The sequence below is a fragment of the Tachypleus tridentatus genome, chromosome 8 (assembly GCF_004210375.1).
Source record: "Tachypleus tridentatus isolate NWPU-2018 chromosome 8, ASM421037v1, whole genome shotgun sequence".
NCBI lineage: Eukaryota > Metazoa > Arthropoda > Merostomata > Xiphosura > Limulidae > Tachypleus > Tachypleus tridentatus.
In genome coordinates this window covers 45,748,876-45,772,964 of record NC_134832.1, presented here as the reverse complement: position 1 = coordinate 45,772,964, position 24,089 = coordinate 45,748,876, and the positions used below count along the sequence as shown (strand labels likewise).

General features: G+C 31.7%; 1 protein-coding gene across 1 annotated transcript; it reads right to left on the bottom strand.

The window, feature by feature from the left end:
• Positions 1–2,069: 2,069 nt before the first annotated feature.
• LOC143223895 (uncharacterized) lies at positions 2,070–22,327 on the bottom strand. Its single transcript, XM_076452370.1, has 8 exons — positions 22,270–22,327; positions 18,948–19,028; positions 8,511–8,906; positions 7,715–7,834; positions 5,634–5,782; positions 5,062–5,242; positions 2,661–3,375; positions 2,070–2,319 (listed from the first exon to the last, which is right to left on the bottom strand). Exons 1-8 carry the CDS (start codon positions 22,325–22,327, stop codon positions 2,070–2,072), a joined length of 1,950 nt encoding a protein of 649 aa, XP_076308485.1.
• Positions 22,328–24,089: the final 1,762 nt, after the last annotated feature.

Below are 24,089 nucleotides of genomic sequence, written 5' to 3'. Positions count from 1 at the left end.
CTTAACTTCAAACAAACTATATCAATAAATTTTCCTAGATTTTTTTGGTTTCAGTTGTTGTTGTTGTTGTTTTAAATTTATATATGGTTGTCGTGCTTTTTGGATCTATGAACAGTTTACGTTTTTCAGCTTAATCAAAATTTGAAACCCGATTTCAAATTATTGTCACAAAGTATGTTTTGTGTTGCAGGCGACAAAGCTTGCTACTCTGTGGTTTCCCTAAAGGGAGGATAACTTTCGATAAGGTAACACTTAATAAGACCAAGATATTACTGAACCTATCACTAATAACGCCTCTGAATGGCACAGCGGCATGTCTGTGAACTTACATTGCTAGAAACCTAATTTCCATACCTGTAACGTGTAGGTTTGTGCTTAATAACAAACAAAACAAAATTTAACTTTACAGAAAGAAGAATTTAGAGAACCTGTGATCAGCGAAGAACTAGCTAGCTCCCTGTTAAGTCGATTGTACCTATTTCAACTCAGAAATAATTTGGTCGTTGTGAACCCTCAAAAAGATACCAAGAAAGTTCCAAATCAGATAAAAGATTCAACATTGTTTGTAATTTTGTAAAACATTTGTATATAAATCATTTTTTGTGATAACCGTTATCAAAAATTATATTGTTTGTATATTAAAATATACTTGTGTTAAGAAAGAAAATTGTGTATATGAATCTTGTTGGTAAATATCATAAATTTCATAGATATTAACATTCAATTAACTTTCCAAATATTAATTCAGCTCAGTTTCAGTTTATTTGAAATTGTAATATGCAACATAATAAACTGAATTCTCATCCAGGATAAATTATAGTACATAACGTAATATTGCATATTAAAATTCTATTTTATGTAGCTAAATTTTGACTTTTTTTGAAACTAAGGTAGTGATGTCTTGGAACTCAATATATGGGGTTAACAGAAGTTTCAGAAGAAATCTGAGCTTATACTGAATTATCTATTGACTTGCTAGTAACCAAGTCTAAAGAGTCTCCATATTTAATATACTTCTACCTGTTTCATGACACGATGCAATATTGTTTAATATACATTGGGCAGGATATTTTAATAATTGTTTCCCGCCACTGGTAAGTCTGGCGCTAAAAAACAGAATTCGATACCTGTAGAGGAAACAACACAAATAGTTGATTGTATAGTTTTGTGTTTAACAAAAAACAGCTTTAATTGTTTGTTTGTTTTTAAATTTCGAGCAAAGGTACACGAGGGCTATTTGCGCTAGTCATCCCTAATTTAGCAGTGTAAGACTATAGGGAAGTTAGCTAGTCATCACCACCCACCGCCAACTCTTGGACTACTTTTTTACCAACGAATAGTGGGATTGACCGTCACATTACAACGCCCTCACGGCTGAAAGGGCGAGCATACCGGCCAACAGCTTTAATAACTTCGCAGTAAACAGTGCAGTGTTCGTTACTGTTAGTAAACTGTAAATTTTAGCAAATACCACTTGCAACAAAAAGTTAAAATTAAGAAAAATAGAATACGTCGTTCAAAACAATAGGGAAAAAAATTAAAAAATTATGCATTTGATAAAAATATATAAAAGAAAAGTCAAGCAAGATGTAAAACTGTTTATTAAAGATATAATAATATTTCTACAAAAGTAAGTGTTATTATTGTTAAAATAATCAAGCTGAAAACAAAATTCAAATTAATAATACCCGATCTTCATTCTGAAGTCATGTTTTCTATTGATTAATAACTTTAAAATACTTAGCTTGCATCATTTTATACATAAATTCTAGCTTTAGGGCGTGTTTATTCATATGTTATTCATATTAAAATATAAATATTCGTAATTTATATATTCTTCATATGATACATATAATTAGAAAACGGACATGATTTTAATGATTTTTTCATAATGTTCAAAAACAGTAAAATAAATAACTGTCAAAACAAACACGTAAATAATAAAATATGGACACAGATAATTTTCTGCTTTCTAGATTGGTCGTTTGTTGTTATTTGTGAGACCGTGTTAATAATTCCTGTAATAACATACCCAGTACTACGGTCAGTTGTCGTTTTAGAAACAAATACTAGCAAGGGTTTTGTGTGTAACGAAGCTGGAACCCACTTGCTCTCCATCGTCTACGTATCAGATTTAAGCGACATATCCTTTTGCATGGGTTACTTTGTTTCGCTTCGCAGTCGCAATCACAACCAAAGTTCTTCTTTGGGTTACAGATACTAGGGCATTCTCTCCAGCAGTGACGTTTGCAGTTTCTCCTACACAGTCCACGACGAAACCCGTTCGGAAGACGACGACAAAATCTGTCACAACGGCCACTGCATAGCCATGTACATTTATTCTTGCAATTCCTTTTGTTTAACGGTTTATCATCATGTTTACATCTTTTGTTACATTTTCCCCGACATTTATTTTTACATTTGCTGTTTTTCTCTTTGCATTCATTTATTTGAGACTTACAATGATGTCCTTTTATTTCTCTACTTTCTCCATTGCCTCTTCCCTTATCACTTCTGTCTCTGGAGCATACCACTTTCCTTCTACAGTCTTTTATGCAATCGTCAGTGCAGTCGTCATAGCAGTCGTAATTACATTTAAACTTTTCGTTGGATTTTAAAAGCAAGATGTCATCAAAGTAGTTTTTTAACTTTGTTCTTACAGTTTGTCTGACATTTGGGAGTCACAGATGATACGACAGTTGTTACACTTGTCATCTGTTTTCTCACCTTCACAATCTTCTTCACATTTGCCATCACAGGCACTGCTACATGATCCTAAGCACTCAAACTTTTCATCTGCTTTGTCGTAAAGTAATAAAAGAGATTCATCTTCAATTTGAAGTTCAGTAATTTGAGAATCAGGGTCTTCTTCGTCAAGATAATCATCGTAATAATCCACAGTCTCTCCTTCTGTGTTATAATAATCAAAATCATTGTAATATCTTGTAGAGTCTTCTTCATGTAGAAAATAATTATAGTCATAACTTTCAATTCCATTTTGGTCATCTGTAAAGTCATTTACGAATACATTCACTCTGGATTCTATCAACTCGTTTAGTGTAGTATGGTTATCAACAAGAGACAACTGTTTTTCTAGCAAACTGTATGCTAGGTCTTCATCTGCATTTTCAAAACTTTCTTCGGCTGAATAATCAAAATCTGTGTAATGCTGGTTTTCCCATGCCATTGCTCTGGCTTTTGTTTGCCTTTCCAATTCAATAGGATTTCCAGATCTATTATTATTTGTTGGGAAATCTTTTAGGTTGCGTCCAGAAACATATCTATCATAGACGCCATAACGTAAAGGACCAACACCGCCTTCTCCTACTAATAGATCAGAACTCACAAATGCCAAGAGAAAGGGCGAGATTTTTGCTGAAATAAAAAATCGAAAATTAAGCAAGTGTAAAGTATTTAGTAGAAACAATATATATTGGCTAAGAGTGCAAATAATACTTTTAAATTCCTTTTCTCATCAAACATACACTCTAGTAGAGGGAATGCTAATGTTAGCTTAACTTCATTTCTTCATCAGACTATAGGTTTCCAAGCCTGATGGTTATATCAAGCAATGAATAGAGCTCTAAATACAAACATATTAGAATTAACATTTTCGTTTTGAGTTCACTTACTGATATTATAATTTACAGTTTAGGTAAGATTAATATTTAGAATACGTGCAATGTTTCAATCATTTGTGTGATCATTATAAAGTGAGTTATACAAGTTTTACACTTATTATGTCTTTTAATAAAAATAGATTATTTATTCTGTGCATATACTAAAACAGACGCATGTTTTAGTACTGTGACATTCTCTTCAGAAAAAAATTGTTTGTTTTTATTCATATGCTTATGGACTTGGAAAGGATTTTTTGGCGTTCTCTAACCTGATCGTCAAGGTGTAAATTTTACAGTGTGTCTTTATGTAAATTGTTTGTGTTGAAGAAATTTTGTCTGTTCATCTTTACAACTATAGCGACAAAAAAGGTTATAACTGTACCGTGTAGAGTTTGTTAAGGTTTGTTATTTAACCAATAAAATATAGGCATATCTTATTGTTCATTTGTTTAAAAGAATCATCTGTCCTTGGTAAAAGAGTAACTGAAGAGTTGGTGGTGGGTAGTGATGACCACCTGCCTTCCTTCTAGTGTTACACTGCTAAATTAAGGACGACTAGCGCAGATAGCCTTTTGTAGCTTTGCGAAAAGTCAAAACAAATAAACATATTAATAAATATTAAACTATGTTAAAAGTTAAATTCTCGTTCACAGAGACTACATTATGGAAAATTTAGATAACGTTAGGTTCTTGATAGCTAATTGTCACATTTAGTCTAGTTAGCTTGGCGGGATGACTAATTACACAGACTTGCGAATTTAAATTTCATAGAAGTTGTTCTGGTTTTAATAACGAACCCTGACGTAATTCGGTTACTTAGATTTTGAAAATAATATTATTTTTAATCACGTAGGGATTTCTTTATAACAAATCGGAAAGAGATAAAATAAACTTATTCAGATCAAATTATTATTTCGTTTACCACAATGAACATTTTTTTATTATTTTTTTATTAACAAAATACAAAAAACCTGAAGAAAAGTGAGGAACGTTGATGTCAAACGTTATGTATCTTCATTCATACTGATTTGTTTTGTGAAATTTACGTTTTCTGGTCTCAAAATTACGTGTTGTGGTCTTTCTTTTATGTAATGCGTTATGACGTTTTATGAAAAATCAGAACGCGATAGACAAAATGGATATTAATTTCAGATTCAACGTAGAGGAATTATTATACAACATGTAAAAAGACAATAAAACCACCGCAGGCCTCTGTTATTAAATAAAAGTGTGCAAGTTGGAAATTCTGTAGAAATTTAGGGTGGATTATTTGGGTGAAGCGGTTCCATATTTGTGGCATAATTTTAATTTTAATACCTATTCCATAACAATGTAACAACGTTAATGGATATAAGTTAATATAAAATATTTATAAATTTGCTCTTTTAAGCCTATTTTGAATTAAAAATCGCACTGATGAAGATATAAAAATTGATGTTACCTGTAACAAAACCTGTTCTCGATAGCCCTCGTCCACAAAACCTGTCTCCAATATTTCCTAAAGCCCTGCTTCCCACAGATCCTGTAGGAATAAACAAGTAAGCCTGTCTACAACACTGCGATCCTACCCTTGCCTTGTGACCCGGGCCTATGTTGAAACCATTGCGACCTTCTGCTTGATACTAACCACGAGAAATGAATATAAGTTGAAATATGCTATGAAATACACATAAAAATAAATGAACTTATTCAAATTGTTTCTTTTATTTTTAATTTAACAATGTTAATTATGTTTCAAAATATGTCATTAATGTGACTTGGATATCATTCATGGTTACAAAAAATGTATCTATTAAAAGAGCGCCAGACTTACATTACATTACATTAAATTTCATACAAATATTGTTGTTAGAATATATATATGTACATATAATTTTGCCCTTTATCTTATCAGTTTAACGTAATAAAAACAATATTCCAACCATAACCATACAACAGTACAGAAAGGCTACAGCATTGCGTAAAAATAATTGTTGAAATTATGACACATGTATATATAATTGGGGTACTTACTGTTATAGAGCATCTACCTAATTCGCGACGAATACAGATACTGTAAAAAATGTTATTCAAGAAATGCACTCCACTGGGATTTTCATTGAAATTAAAGCTTTTGATTACATTGGTTGCGCCAGTGTAATACTGTAGACAGCCAGGAGGCGCTAAAAAAAAAGAGAAGCACATATGAGTTTATTATAAATGACGAAATACATGTAAAATGATTATTATTTCTCAAAATTTGACGAGTTTTCATCTTAATTCATGATTCCAACATGAATAGAGATGCGTGGCAAGGGATCATATAAAAAGTCCGTATAAATTAAGTTGAAGTTGATTAGGTTTTGCTATCATGTTTCCTTTATTTTCTATACTTATAACAAATTTGATCTAATTCAACCAAACATAAATGAGAAGCTATTAGTTGTTACTCATCAATTTCATTAAGGTTTTGATCTCATGAAATGGTTTTATAAAAACTTATGAACGATTACAAAGGCATACACAAATTAGATAAAATATTACACTTTATTTACTCAGTCGATGATATGAGATGAACAGGCAATTATAAAAATCAATCAATGCATTTGTATTAAAATACGTTTGTGTTTTAACTCAAAGCAATCAGCTCTCTGTCTGCTGAGACCTAAACGCGATCTCTAACTTCATAAGCACCTAATATGTCTGCTAAGCCACTTTTAGATTATCTGCAACTACTATATAAAGATCTTTTGATTTTTAATCGAAGGGTTTCACCAACTTATCAAGAATCCTTAAAATATTATTTAATGTATTTAGAGTTAAGTATTTAATTTGATAAAATCACTGACTTATTCGGTTACTATTATTTTCAGCACGCTTGAGTGTAAGGTTTGAATATACAGAGAAACCTGATGTCTTCAATTGCGCTAATGACCAACACATGTTGATGTAACCATCAAGGTAACACTTTGAAGCTTTAATACATTCATAACTGAACTAGAGTGTTACTGTTAGAACAAGTAACAACGGCTGGTAAATATCTATCCACATCCTGCAAAGTAGTTACATGGACATATAACAGACAGTACGATTATACATGGAGAGATAACTGCATATTGAGGATGTTTTTTTTTTTCCAAAACAATGAAATATATATATAATATGAGGTGTAAATTATTTAGTAAATACCAAAATAGATAAAAGAATTACTTACTAAACTACTACAAAAGACCACTTGTCTCTAAGACATTACATCTATATATACTCATCGAAAAACAATTTTCAGGATCACTGTTTGTTTGTTTTGAATTTCGCGCAAAGCTACTCGAGGGCTATCTGTGATAGCCGTCCTTAATTTAGCAGTGTAAGACTAGAGGGAAGGCAGCTATTCACAACCACCCACCGTCAACACTTTTACCAACGAATAGTAGGATTGACTGCGACATTATAAAGCTCCCACGGCTGAAAGGGCAAACATGTTTGGTGTGACGGGAATTCGAACCCGTGATCCTTGGATTGCGAGTCGAGTACCTTAACCACCTGGCCATTATGGGCCGCACAGAATGGAAATAGCCCTCTGTTCAGCTTTATACAGTAGAAACAACAGCAACAAGTATTAAAATAGCAATACTAATTTAAGTATAAATCGTATGGAAATACAAAATCATTTGCATTTTGTTATATAATTAGTTTTTTATAATTATTAAGAAGAAACATAATATTACTGATAATCAACGATAGTTATAAAGACATTAAAATAAATTATGTTTTAATTAATTCTCTGCTGTGCACAGAATGGTTTGTTTTCGAATTTCGCGCACATCTACATGAGGGCTATCTGCACTAGCCGTATCTAATTTAACAATGTAAAACTGGAGGGAAGACAACTAGTCATAACCACCCACCGCCAACTCGTGAATTACTCTGTTACCAACGCATAAGGGAAATGACCGTCACATTATAATGCTCTCACGGCTAAAAGAGGAAATAATTTGGTGTGACGGAGACTCGAACTCTCCGATTACGAATCGAGAGTCTTAACCACCTAGCCATACCAGGTGTACTATTATTGAATGTCGTAAAGATAAAGATACTTTATATGTGTTTTGTCATACCTGCCTCGGGTGCTTGACAAGGAATTTGCAAAACCTGTATAGCCCATTTACGAGAAAAATCTTGCTTTCCAAAGTGGAAGCTTATAAAGGCTTCATCAGCCTGGGACGTGTCAACAAACACTGAAAATAGAAAAAAAAAGTGTTATACACAAAAACAAAATCACCGAAAGATGAAAGAAATAATGTGTAAAGTTTCGAGTAAAATAAGGAAGAACTATTGGTTACTTTTGAACAAATCATAATGAAAAAACATAGTTTTTATGGTAGTACAACTTACATCTTTTTATACTGAGTGAGCTTTACTAAAAGTTCAAAATTCTTAAACTCATTGCTAACTGTTCTCCAACAATTGTAAGATAGAAAAGGAAGGATACTGATCTATTTCAACACAGTTCTGTTGTGGCTTCTGATTCGCCTTGGTTGGATATTTCTACACTTACGTACTAGATTTAAGTTAGGATTTTCTCTATAAGTAAGGCAAGGTGACTTTTGGAACATGTTTCACTAAAAATATATTGTATATAAAATTAATTTCATATAGAAATTAGAAAAAAATGGGTAAAAACACAATTTTAAACAGTGTAGTAACCAAAAGAATTAGTAAAATGAGTAAAGTTATATTATGAAAATTTTTAATGCATTTTCCTACCATATTCTGTAAACAGTATCTTTTACACAGCGTATAATGTATCATAATTGCAATTGTGTGATTCCTTCCCATAGATAGTAAAAGCTGAAATTAATAAAAATTTCAAAATATTTAAAAAAGTTACTAAAATAGAGTATAATCTGTTACCATGCTGATCGGAATTTTCTCCACAGAGTGTTGGAAAAGATAGTTCGCCAATTCCAGTGGACACTGTAAAAGTATCATGGACACATTTTCCTCGAAAGGGTCCAAAACGGGCAGGGGGAGCAAGAGAGAAGTGGAAGAAATCTAGCCTAAGCTGACAAATTCCAGGTTTAACAGCCACACTGACTTGGCACGATCCTGACTCTGTATGACCTTGAGGAAATTCTGGATTCCGGAAAACTGTAGCATTCTCTTTAATGATGTCATCACACGTAGCAGTGACTATAAAAGAAAAATTTTCATAGAAGTAATTTCTCACGCTAATATCGTAGAAGGAAGACCTCGAATTTAAATAAAAAGCAGGCCAGTTGTATCGTATTCGTTCTTTTATTTCATGTTCTTAAACGAGTTTTACTTGAAACTAAAAACACAATAAATAATATAGGCATTTTCGCTAAAGTAGGTTTATAATAAACAAGTTGTATATATAAAAAAATGAATACTGCTAAATATTATAAAAATGTAAGGAAATTACTTTTTTAACTTAAGCACAACAATGTTTCCAAAATACTATAGTTAATATCATAATTTATGATAAAAAGATAATGTAAGTATTTTGCTTGTTTGCATTGTTTCAATATTAACAAGAGGTTTATTGTAATATGTTCCTATAAAAATTAATAACAATTGGCTTTATAAATAATAGCTAATGAAAAATATTTTATCTTTTTTTTTTAATTTGAATTACGACCAGTCACTCTTTATGTAATGTTTTGTTGAAGAAGAATTATCACTATTAATAATGAATTACAATACTCATAAAGAAATTCTTAAAAAACACTGGAAGCCAAAGTTAATGTAAAATATGGAACAATAAACTGTAGAAAAACAGTCCCAGTTGTTCCCGTCTAACAGCAACGTTCATTGTTTTCAATAAAAAATTATCTTTCTATTTATTTTAAAAAGTAGTTGTAACAATTGCCTTTTTTATGAAGTAAGGAGCATCGGTGGGAGTTGATGAAGCTCAGAAAGCGGCTTTTTTATCAACCCTTAAAGAATTTGAAGATTACAGCACTCTAAGTCATGAGAAAATTATTGGAATGAGTGGTCACCTTTCTTGTACAAAGACTGTGGATCTTACGAGACCTCTATGACTATGAAACTTAGTAATCCGATATAAGAAAAACAGAAGTGTTCTGCCTGGGTTTTGAGAAAGTAATATAAAAGAGAAAAGTCCAACAAAAAAAGATATATTAGAATATGTGAGAGAAAACGAATAAATTGAAAAGGTGAAGGAAGAAAGTCATGTGATACCAATAAGAAACAAAACTCAATTCTAAGTTTATGTATTAGTAATTATGGTAATAAGTAGCAATTTTTTATGCTTACATTGGTTTAGGTCAATTCCTGATAGGAATAATTACAATCTAAATAACGTAGATGAATAAGGACGGAAATCGAAGTGTTAGAATAGCACGATCATAAGAAAATAGTGTAAAAGTGAGTTACAACAAGTACTAGTAAAGGTGGGATTGATCAGTTTATTGGGAATCAAAAAGAAACAATGTAAAAACAGTTTGAAGCTGGAACCATATCAAGAAAACCCAGAACGAAAATCAGCTTGATGAGGCAGAAAAGTTGGAAAATACTGTAAGCTTCCTTTTTATTTTTATCTTGCCAAGTTTGCTTTTAGTGATGAATGAGTTAATCCTGCTATTGTTAGTTATAATTATGTGCTTAATTGTTTAAGAGTAGAAAATTCTTTCTATAATGGATGAAAAATGAAAATCGCTAACAAAAAGTCAGTTTGTGAATAAATGTGTAGAATTAGATAGAGCATGTAGTCGTTATCTGAGAAAAAAAGAGATACATGAAGTTTCAACTGAGGGAGAAATCACAAGAAGTGATTTTTCTAAACTTGAGCTCAGTGAAGTTATGGTAACTGTGAGTAGTATTTGCAAAGGTTATTAATGTAACGATTTATATCTTGTTAAGATACAATTAGAAATAAAATGCTTGACAATAGAAGGTAAGAAAAATAGTTAGAGCTAGAGGGCTTAGGCAGAGAGAATTTGAATTAATGAATGGAAGGCAGGGAAAGTTTGGTGTTATGACTGGCATAAATGATATAAGCACCCAAGTATAGTTGACTAGACTTTTTAAAGTGATGGAGACTTAGTTTTTGTGATTTTCATAAAATAGTGAGAGCACAGGAATAACAGCCACAGAATATGATGAGGAAATTACTTACAACATACAACAAGATTGATAGTGCAGACGAAATAAAGTAAGATGTAATGAAAACAGATACGTTAGAGATCTATTATTTAATTTCGGATACGTATCACAAGAAGCTTGGAGCTTTAGAATAAACAGCAAATGATATATTTAAAGAAAAGAATGCTAGTTAAATGGATAGAAGGATCTAGGTGTACTGTATTGTAGATTTAATGCTCCAGAGTAAAGTTTGACCAAATTATCAATACGCTTAGTAATATGAGTAGAAGATAGGGAGCCAGCAAATACACGTGAGACAGTGGTATTAGTGGATATATATACGTTGTAACCAGGAAACATAGTGGTTTAAAAGTAGGTAAAAATCAAGCTAGTAGAACTACTTATCACAAGCAAATAAAACTAGATCGGCTTTCCACTGTAATATATGGAGAACGTTTTGGTAGAGTGACGTTGTAAATAAAAAGAGAAGTTACAAACCACTACCAAAATGTATTTGATAAAATCGGGCATATAGCTACATTCTGTAGGCAGAATAAGAAAAGTACAAAAAGAATGGAGAATGTTGTGTGAAAACAGAGAGAAAACTTCAAGTAATATTTATAAGATGTGAAAATAAACGGGCCTGTTATGAATGAGTGAAGACCTACTAGTAATTAGAAAACTCTAGAGAGAGAAAGGTTACCAAAGGGCGATCATACGTTAAATTTAATAGGGTCTAGCACCACAGCAGCAGAGGTTTAGTATGCTGTATTACTTGGTAAAGTAACATTGAAGGTCGAGATTTTGAAGATGAAATACTTCTGGGATAATTTCCCACAAGGTTCTGCTTGGTAATATAATAGAAACTGTCGTGTTCCAAATTATACGTGAGACAGGAACATTAGCGGATTGATATTTAGTAACAGCTGTCAGGTTCAGTAGCAGTGGTAAGGTAACACAACCAAACTAGACAGATAACGAATGAGCTTAGAGGAAACTCTGAAACAGAGGTAGGAATTAGCGAATAAATAAATCATCAAATAAATGAGACAAATATTGACGAATCTTTAACTGCTGTTAGAGTAAAGATTATTGATCAAGAACAAATAAATTAATGTCATTAAAAGATGAGAGCTTAGATAATGTTTGGAGAAATTTTGGAAAAATCCATGGTAAAGGAACCGGAAGTTCCTAAACTCGGGCAAAAGCATTATTACTGGCGGAAAGAAGTGTAGATAAATAGTGTTAGACTTAGAGCATGATGAAATATTTGTCAGTTGGACACTTAGACATAGCTAAAATTACAGCTAGAATCACTAAAACCACCAATGACAGGTTTTGTTTGGTGATATAGTGACTTATGTAAACAGTTGTTCAGCATGTTAGCAATGATTGATTCTGACACTAGAAATTAGAAGCAGTAGCACTAGACTCTAGTGAAAAAGAGAAAACAGCTCGAAAGTGATGGTGATATTTTCACAAGTCGGGTTTTCTGAAGACTTTTCATTAAATTTATATATTTATTATTCAATAGAAAATAATGTCAGAATTAATGAAGGCTACAGAATCATGAATGAAACTCACTGGTACTAGTTGGCTCTAAATAAATAAAATGTGTGAGAAAGCAAATGGAAAACAAAGACGACGTTAAAAGTAATTGCACAGAAAATCCTGTTTACTGAGATATGATACTTTTTTATGGTTTTTTACATATTACGAAGTTCATCAAGAAACAACAGGAGTTTTATTATTTGAGTTAATATGTTGTAAAGATGTTAAGCATCCATTCGACTTATTTTTAAAAAGTTGATTCGGCGGCAAAACCAAGTCAGGAAATGTGTTAGCGCATGTGATGGGTTTGAAGCGAAGGTTAGAAAATGGGCAGAAGTTCATGGCTAAAGCTGAGTGAGAATGAACAACTAAACAAAAGCTTCAGCATAATAAGAATGCTAGAAAATGAGAACTTAAGGTGAATCGGTTAATTATGATACTGGACTCAGTACCCAAACAGTTTAATAGATATCTTCTTTCCATATAATTAAGCGTGTTGGTGAAATGCCATCAGAGGTAGATGTAGGGAATAGAGAAGTACTGTGACCTACGAATCATGTAAATATACTTAATCCATGGGACACTAGAGTCGCACCAGATACTTATATATGTGTGTGGTGACTTATATACGTACTAATAGTAATAAAACTGATCAGAAAATTCTTTTAACATTCTTTTGAGCAAGCAAAGCATGTAAATATTTTTGAAGAATTAATTCTAAACTATATACTAGTCAGTAGTTATCAAAATGCAGAGTCCTCACACTTTAGTTATTAAGATAATCCTATGACCTCGCTGTGATAAAACCTTTTATTGAATGTAGATAAGGGACTTAAGATCCATCCTGTTGTAGTTTAAAACTGGTGTAACACAAATTAATAGAAGAGTAATAATGTGTAAACTTAATGAAAAGTAAAGCAGAAAAGGAGGGAATTTCCTAATTAATTACGCACGAGTGTATAGATAAAAGACTGTGAAGTTTTAAAGTATTACGTGATTTATGTATAAGAATATAAAGTGTGTAAAATATCTAGACAGACCATGGACGGCAAGGTGATATATGTAAATATATTATCAGCGTATATGAGTGGTGAAACAAGAAAAGTGTGATGATACGCTGGAATTTGTGAACCTGAAATAATACTGAGATTACAAAGAAACAGCCGAAATTGAATACAACCAACACTGATGTATTCAGGAAAAGGGAGAATTATGTTGCAAAGTTAGTTGTAAGAAATATCAGTTGGAGTTGATAGAAGTGAAAGAGCGGCTAGCTTTTCTTCAGTCCCTAAGGGATTAAAGACCACAACAGTTATTCCTAGTCATTATAAAATTATTGTAGTAAGCACTTATCTTCTTTCTCAGTAATTATAAAGATTACGAGACTTTCACGTTATTTAAGATGTGTTCGGCCTGGTTTCTGAGAAAGAACTATGAAAGAATGGAGTTCAACCAAAATGAAAGGTGTGAGGCAGAACGAATAAACTGAAAGGGATAAAGAGGAGAAAATAACATGCTGCTAGTAAAAATAAAACCTAGTTCTAAATCTCTACGTTATTGAGTATAATGACAAAGAGCAACCTATTTTATTTACATTGGTGTAAATAAATTCCTGATAAGAACAAACATGTCCTTAATAAGGCAGATGTATAAGAAGAGAAAGTAGAGTGAGAGAATAGCACACCCATGTCATAGTGATCTACAATAGTTTACATGTTATAATAAACTGTCAACATTTTGTCTTAAGTTATGCTATTAATAGTAGGATATTTATCAAGTTTACTTGTATGTTTATTACTTCATTTTTTATCACTTAAGCGGGACAGCGGTAAGTCTTAACTTTAAGAACTTGCAACACCAGATTTCAAGCTTTAATTCCTCGTGGATAGTCTAATGCGGCTCTATTCTAAAAATAAATTTATATAAAGACGAAGCACCATGGGATATAGAGTTGAGCATAATTTCTTGCTATGTAATCATGATAATATATTTCATTTTTTAAGATTAAGTTGCAATTCATCTTTCGAAATAATATGTTATAAGCCTAGCCCTTGTGTCACAGAAAAATTTCAACTCGGCGAGTTATAGGCTTAGCACAAAAGGGTAGAAAAAACACAATATTTAAGTTAAGCTTTAGCAAAATTATGATTAAGGAATTTAAGGTAAATTGTTAGATTCAAATGCATAACATTTATTTAAATATGAATTCCTAAATATATTTATCAGTCTATAGCTTACTAACTTTTATAATGAAGAAAAACACAGGAAATTGCTTACAAGTACAACACTTTATTTTATTGGATACTGAAGAGGAACCTCGACAGTTTCCGCTCACTTTTCCACCTTGTTCCAGACATTTTTTTATCGATTGACAAGATCCTAATTCCCCGTGGTCGGAAACACATGGAATATCTCGATGTTGATATCTATTTCCCTTATTGCCACGTCCTCTGCCAAGCAGCCCATCAAACAAACGTGACCTGCTAAACACTAAATTATATAAAATAATTTGACACGTTAACACTTGTAGCCTGGCTCTATAATAATAATAAATGTAATAAAGAAATGTTTCTTTGTAGAATTACAAACAAAGAAACATTTCAACCTTTTTTCGGCTATCATTAAAATATTATCTTTTTCTTGTTATTTTGCTTGAATGATTCACATAATAACAAAGTTTGAAAGTCAACTTGTTACCGCTATCAGTGGTATTGATGTTAACAGAAACCTAAATTATTAAAAATTTTACAATAAATACATAACAGAAGTGCTTTAATATAAAAGTATTTTATGTTTAAATAATGGCGTTCGTTCGTTTACTTGGATGGCAAACACAAAACTATTCAATTTCCAATGTTTGTGCTCTGCTAATTGTGGGAACTGAAACGCAATTTTTACCCTTATAAGTCTTTTAAGACTTACCTTTTAGTCACTGGGGAGTAGGGGTTAAATAATGTTATCGAGCGTAACTTATAAAAAATTATTTTATCGAGTCTCCTAGCGGACCTATCTAATTTACTCTTTCAGGAAATCAGTTCAAGTAGAAACCCAACAGTTAAGCATTTGTGCACTTAAAACGTTAAAATCTGGGGTTCGATTCTGCTGTGCACAGAATGGTTTCTTTGTTTACGAATTTCACGCAAATCTACAAGAGGGCTATCTGCACTAACCGTCCCTAATTTGACAGTGTAAGACTAGAGGGAAGGCAACTAGTCATAACCACCCACCGCCAACTCTTGGGCTACTCTTTACCACAGAATAGTGCGATTGACAGTCACATTATGATGCTCCCAGGGCTAAAAGGGCAAGTATGTTTGGTGTGACGGAGATTCGAACCTGCGAACCTTGGATTACGAGTCGAGTGCCTTAACCACCTGGCTATGATGGGCCGCATAGAATTATATAACATTTTATTATATAATTAGTTTTATAATTATTAAGAAGAAACATAATATTACTGATAATCAGCGATAGTTATAAAGACATTAAAATAAATTATGTTTTAATTAATTTGATTAATATTTACCGCTAAGATAAACATTACTCTATTTATTATTTATTATACATGATCATTTATTTAGGAAAAGTAATTATAACATCGTTCCTAGACTTTGACTCTTTTGTCCACTACCAAATCACAGGTTTGAGTATTTTAAGCCATAGATAGAGCCCTTATCCTTCCAGCAGTTTATTTAATTAACTCGAGTCACACAATAAAAAAATCCCCCCACTTTTCGTGTTGCTCGTCCACTTTTCTTACTTTTATAGCTAGGTTATGTAATTCACCCTTGTGCATGTGTAGTCCAAAGTTATTAAGTACATTGACCTTTAAGGTGCATTCTCCTCTGAAGAATAAAACCTACATATTATGAAATAGTTTGGGACAGACATGTATATTTTAATAGGGCTTATTTTAATAATTTATAGTATAAAACATATGTAATTTTGATGCTCTATTCTTTCATTTATTTGTATGCTTATATTAAAACATATTTGAAATTATGAAAAATATCGATAACTGCTTACAATCGCTAAAACTGAAAGTTGTTTCATCCCTTTTCTGTCTTTCAGTCTCTTTTAATGTACCTTCTACAGATTCTGACAGCGCAGTCACCCAAATGACGCTTAAAATAATCCAAACGGGCAATGTCCTTGTCGGAAGATTCGAACAACACACCTGTATAAAGATATTGGACAAAACTAGAAACTATAATTATAAATATTGGCAATTATTAACCAGTCAATTAACATGTATATTATTAACATAAAGAAAATTTAACAAAAATATCATCAATATTACAATTAATTCTAATATTTGCTTTTAAGTTCCTTTATGTATTTTACTTAGAATATGAGTGGTTTTTTGTAAAAATGGTCTGGCCAGTACAACAACTTGAATGTTCTAACATTGAGATACATAAAAAAATGTCTCGAAATTATATGAAGTATGGACCCCACTGACAGTGTTTGTTTGTTTTGGAATTTCGCACAAAGCTACTCGAGGGCTATCTGTGCTAGCCGTCCCTAATTTAGCAGTGTAAGACTAGAGTGAAGCAGCTAGTCATCACCACCCACCGCCAACTCTTAGGCTACTCTTTTACCAACGAAAGTAGGATTGACCGTCACATTATACACCCCCACGGCTGCGAGGGCGAGCATATTAAAACTAAATCGACAATTAAAGCTAGAAGTACTGAAGTTTCCTTAAAATAATGTTTTATCACTATTTTTATGTATATAAAATGTGACAATAATTACTTTACAGGAAATACGCCATTGTAAATATATTGTATGTGTAATTTATCTATTTGTACTTACATTTTAGAATTTTAAAGAAAGCTAGTACACATTATATATAAATTTTTACTTTTATTTATTAATTCATTTTGAAAAGTAATCAAGAAATTACGAAAACGATAAAATAAAAATTATGAAAGGCTATGCAAGTAGTTTGTTTTATTATATATAAAACGCCACGCACAATCAGTACTGTTTTATTTTATATATATAAAGTACAAGTGTTTTACAACTAGCACTCTAACGAACAAATTTATTTCAGAATACACAAAAGCAGCATTGTGTATTTTAATCACTATGACAGGATTATAACGTTTCTTGGATTTCGGGCAGTAACGTGTCAAATAACTTTATTGAGATCGAGGATATATTTCCAAATTATAAAATAAAAACTAAACTGAAAAAGTACAAAATCTAATACTTTATTGAGTAAATATAGTGATCAAATCGCAGATGTTAAGCAAGATTCTTGTATACTTAATATAATAATTTAAAAGAGCTTTCAATATGTCTTGATTTTGGTTTATACTAATTTTTCCATCTGTATTTATGCCAAAGCTATTGAAGCTATCTAAACTATTAGCCAGAAGGAAGCCAGCTCTGAGAAGCACTCTAATTCATCATCCACATAAAAAATTGACTGTCACTCTTGTAATATAACCTCAGCTTAAACTGTGAAAGTATTTTGTGGCGTTAAATCCTTCTCACCAGCTTCGAAATACACAATTCTATTACAGGGTCAACTCTCGCAATTCCTTTGTAGCCCACGTTTATATTCAGCGCTTATGAAAGAAAGCTTAAAACTGCCCAACATTCCTGTTACCTGTAGCATTTCAGACTATAACATATGTTATAACTGTTATGAATGTTCTATTTACTTGTAAAAGCGAAGACACAAAGAATCTTGTATATATCTGAATTATGTTTGTTTGTTTTTTACTAACTTATATAATTAAGTTGCAACGATACATTCCCAAGGTTCTTTTTAAACTAAACATCCCAAAATTTACTGCAATATAAAATTTACAAAATCACTTCTTACATTAGTAAAGTTAAAATGATCTGACCACAAACAAGAAGAAATGCTCTCCAGAAACCTAAATGATGAAAACCATCAGAAGATGATAGTTCTTTGAATGAAAAACTTTTCTTAATTATATTTTGCCAATAAGTATAATTCATTGGTTTAGCTTTCATTATCCATCGTGTAAAATTTACATCTTAACTGCAGAAATGCTAAATAAAAAGTAGAAGTAAATAATTATTCGAACAATTACGGAAAACAAATTAAACTTTTCTCACTGACAAATGATTGCTCTTTAATTTGCTCAATCATTTCAAATCGTATACAATGCTGTGTAACTAAACCTACATCATATAAAAACTTAACCTGCTATTGAGAAAATATACTGCGGAAACGTAGCGTTTTTATTAGACTAAACAAACAACAACAGTCATTTAATGTCAGTACTATGTAAAGTAGCATAAAATAACAATGTAGCATGGGATAATGGAAATAATTAGATAACCATCATTAATCATAGTTGAGGAACTCGTCACAGGATAATGAAGACACATACTATAGGCCTGAAATATGGCAAGACTGATTACTATATAATTATAATCCTTTAAACTGTTTTGAACTTACTTAATAATAAAACTATGGTAATCACCGGGGAAAAAAGTAGCGTAATAACACAGACTTCAACTTTCATAAAGCCATTTTAAATTATCAGAACATTAAATAGGAGCCAATAACAGAATCTAAAAGCATCGCTTATTGAATGATAGTAGCAGCCAGAAAATAGATAAAGTACCGACTATAAAAGATAAATGTTTCTTTTTAAACATATCAGAAAAGTATACAAAACTTACCTGTTGCCCCAGCATGCTTTAAGAAACTGTCTTTCTTGTCTGACAGTGCTAACAGTATCTCTTTGATTTTAGTTAGATAAGCTGTTATATATAAGGAAGGTTCAAATAATCAGGATATTTCAGGAAGTAATTCTAAAGTAGGAAGATGAAATTACAAAATAACAATGACACCTACCCTTCATTCAAGTTACGATCACGTCCAAAGATAAATGAATGATTCTGTGATTGGTCTACATCTAGCAAGTTTTTTCAGACACCAACCAGTTCTTCTCGACCAATCGCGGTTCAGTATTCTTTATCTATTTCGTTCTTTTTTATCCGCAAAATAGACAGATTAATTTCAACCATTACCTTAAATGTTATAAATTCTGTTAATGAAAAGTTAAATATTGGCATGTAACGTAAAATAAATTCTATAAATATATTTGCTCAGTAACATTACACCGTATTTTGTAATTTCGAGATTAACAATTTGATTTATCTTTTACGTTATCTTAAATTGGGTTAATATTATCTTTAAAATACTGCTGTTTCAATCACAGAAGAATTCGAACCATTAGAAGAAGAAACTACTCGGAAAATATGTAACCTATGTGAAACAGTATTATTTGTGTTAAATATTTGAACGTGCACAGCAAGAGTTCGCAATTTGAAAAGTCTCATATTTTCTGTAAAGTACTAAGACATTAATTTTAATTTGTCAGAGAGTGATTCTTCAATCTTTCCCTCATAAAAACAACAACAAAGTATTCAAGTTGAAAACCTGCTACAAATAAATGCTGTGTAAATAGTCAGACTGACAGACAAACTTGACTATAGCTTTTAGTAATTGTGCAGTAATTATTTTAAGAGTATTTTGTAGGTCTCAAACGTTAACATCTACAAACGAAAATAACAGCTGCATAACTATCAAATCCAACTTTTAGATTAGAATAGTCCAATATTTGGTAATGAGTGCTACTGACTAACTGCTTTCCCTGTAGTCTACCAGTTCAAAATGAAGAACGACTAGCGCATGTAGCATTTATCTGACTTTGTTCGAATTTTCGAAATATATAAAATTAGATTGGTAGTTTTGGAATGAAGTAGCTAACCCACACAGGTGAATTAAAAAAATGCAAAAGAATGTGAAATACAATACAGATGTGACAATATTGTCATCCAACGTATAAACTCTTTTTTTTTTAATTATAGATAGTAATTTAAGAGGATGATAACCTTTTTATGTACAAAGGAATCTCAACGTTAAGATCATCATCTTCAGAATGTTTTAAATTATAAGACTCGGCATGACCAAGTGGTTAAGGCACTAGATTCGTAATCCGAGGGTCGCGGGTTCGAATCCTTGTAACACGAAACATGGTCGACCTTTCAGCCGTCGGGGCGTTATAATATTACGGTCAATCCCACTATTCGTTGGTAAAAGAGTAGCCCAAAAAATTGGCGGTGGGTGGGTGGTGATGACTAGCTGCCTTCCCTCTAGCCTTACACTGCCAAATTATGGACGACTAGCGCAGATAGCTTTGTACGAAATTTTAAAAAAACAAACAAATGTAAAATATAAAATTCGTAGTGTTATTGAAGGCCATATAAACATCCTAGGAACAAAATAAGACTAGTAACATAACCACAATACGTGTTTGATAAGCAATCCATATTTATCTTCATTAGCCTTTACTAATTACCTCACTCAAAATCTACTTCATCTATAATTACTATACCATTTAGAGTAACAACTACAGAGTGTTGGAGTTGCAGTAGTGATGCTCACTGTAATCAACGTTATCACATCAATTTATCCGAAACTTTCTCTAAAATTATGTCTTGTTCAGAAGCTACATGGCCTACGAGATTAAGAGAAATAAATTATGATGATAAAGGACAACGGTAAACATACAAAGCCTTGTTTGATGTAATTTCTTAAGTAGATAAAAATATTATATGACAAACAACCGTACTCACACAAACAATAATGGTTATCAATAATTAGAATGAGATTTAACAGTTTTTCAATTGTATTTCCAAAAAAGGTGTCATTACACTGAAGAAGAAAGTAGAAACACATTGAAATTCTAGTGAAAATGTTAAATGACTCATTACGATAGCTGCCGAGAAATATCATGAGAGATCACGATTTTTTTTTCCCAGTAAGAAAATAGACATCTGAAACTAAAGTAAAATTACTCTTTGAAGAAAGCTGTTCAACTTAATAATAAATCGAAATCAATTAAAATTTTTGGTGCACAGTTCAGAAGACTTGATAAAATTGTAGCTGCTGTTAACATACTTCTTAGTTCTGAATTATGTGAACATAAAGTACATAAAACACTCTGCTATTTATATTGTAAAGGAAAGGTCATTTAAGACTAAAATGTATTATAAAGGTTAAATAAGCAACTTTATGAAAGTGTGTAAACAAGAATATTACGATAGAAACCATCAGTCTCATCATAGGAAAGTGAATGTTGTTAAAAACTATATTGGAGATCGTAAACATAAAAAACACAAAAGTTAGGATATTTCAAACGATCATTTTGTTAATGTTGAAGCGTTAATTAGGTTTAATATAGGAACATGAATTAGCTCACCTTGAATGATAAAAATCAGTTGTAACGAATGAAACTGTCTAATTGTTGATAAGAGCTTTAATATTTATCGAGTCTTGACCATCATGTAGTAGAAAACTAGAAAAAAAAATGTTACTCACCGATTGGCGTTGGAATGGATAAAACTTACATTTTTTGAACAAGGATTTCAGTTGATGACAGAAACCCCACCTTGAGAAAAACTGAATACTTAAATCGCACTATTAGGTCCTCATGACGTTTACTTTCGAAACTGAAAATGCAAAAATGAGCTTATTAACTGGTCTTTGTAATACTGAAAATCATAAAAAGCTCAGGAAAATGGCATAGCTATAATGCTTATTCGTTTGTTGTATTTCACACGAAGCTAAGCGAAAACTATTTGCGCCACCCATTCTTAGTTTAAAGACAAGAGGAAAGCTATTTTGTCAACTCCACGGACTTCGAACTCTTGAGCTACTCTTTACCAACAAATAGGGAATTAGCCATAACATTTTAACGCCCCTATGAATGAAAGGGAAAGTATTTTTGGTGAGATGTTTTGGTCTTGCAACACAGACTGCAAAGTGAGTGCCATAAGCTCTGGGCTGTTATTAAATAAATAACTGAAAGTTTAAAATTATCACTTATCTCTATACTATATGTTCTTCAAGACAATAACTGTACTTATTTAGAAATAAATCACAGCTGATCTATTAGGTATAAACAAACAAATGTCATTTAAACAAACTACTTACATACGCTTAGCTTAAGGTTTAATAGGGGGGAACAAGGTGCCTGATCTTGAAGCTTCATTTCCTCCGATATAAGTCATATTCATCAAGTCTTTGGAAAAATGCAAACATCTGTTGTTGTTTTATTAATTCAAAAAATCACATTTTTCTACCTTGGAGAGTTTGAGTCTACTTGCTCCCCTTACCTTGTTAAAAACTAACATTCACATATTACTCTGGTTTACAGGCATATCAAGAAACATAAATACAAACAATAAATCATAGGCTTTATATTTCAAAAACACAAATTAGAGACCTTAAACCTCGAAAACATAAATGATTTAGTCTACAGTTGTTTTACAAAAGAGAAACTATTCGATTCCTGTTATACTTTACGATATCTATATATTACAATAATTTTATTCAGTATCTCCTTCTCGTCTCTTAATTCCTCGAGTCTGAGTTTCAAAATAAAAACTTCAAAACGCAGAACCATTAATAACTGTTCGAATTCCCTAACCACAAGGCCATGCTAGACCCAACTATAATTTATTTTACTGGACGGAACCATTGGAATTCTGATGCTTTGTCAAGGATATGCCTTGAAAGAATTTGATTGTAGGTATTGCACTTGGTGGAAATTCAATATTAATTCTAGAAAAGTGATCATTGTGGAGTAAATTAAAGTTTTTAATTATACTTTTAGTTGAATTAAGATGCAATAGATAACAAAATAATTAAATCATGCGCATACGAGCCTAAAGTTTAATATTGAAACATTACTATCAATTAAAGAATATGTTAGTTTACCGAGTGAGAGTGAGTGAACTCGGAAAGTTGTGGTTCATAGTTAAGTATAAAGGTATACAATAAATTATTTTTGTCCACACCGAAGGTATCTAGAGAGTGGGTGAACACGGAGTTGTGGTTATTATATTTGTAGTGACAAAGTAAACTATAAACATATATATGTTGCGCCCAACACGATTTTTAACGTCATAAGCCTTCACATGTACCGTTGTCACATTAAGAAGCTGGTTATCGATACACATTGTCAAATAATTTCTGGTAAATGTAAAACTACATGTCATTCGACAGAATTATTGAAAATATAATACATGAGTTGCTACACATAACACTTTTGTACTTTCAGTAAAATATCATGTTTTTATATTTTTAAGCAATATGTGAGTCATATTAATATTAAGATCATCCAGATCTTAAAGGTACATTGCTTTCTGTATATATCAACTGGCATAATGTATATCTCTAAGTGAAGCTACAATGATAGCAATTTGTCCTGGTCATTGAGTTTTGATTATCCAATACTGAATACTTAAAAACCAGAGAAGGAAGACTAGGTTCGCGAGAAAAGCTGTTAATAGGTATGGAGTACCAGCCATGCTCACAGGAAATAATTTCTTATCGGATTCTTTAAATACTTTTCAAAATGTTACTGGATGGTCAACTATGACGCTAGAAGAGGTTAATTGCTAAATAAAGGCAGTAGCTTATATACCACAATGGTTTCTGTAATACTTACGAACATAATGATATATATATTATTGTATAACTACTTCCAGCTATTGATTAATCAAACTTGTTAAATACTTGAAAAGAAACAAGTATATTTCAGTACATATACACATCACTAATTGCACTAAAATGCAACAACCGAAGCCATAGAAATATATTGTTAAATAATTAAATCAACCTCACTGTTTGCTCGACATAATTAATCTAAATTTCCTTGCGTGATTTCAAGAAAGGACAGACACAAAAGTATAATTAATTTTCCTTAATCAATAAGTATAATTAATTCCCTTAATACATTTTACCACTAT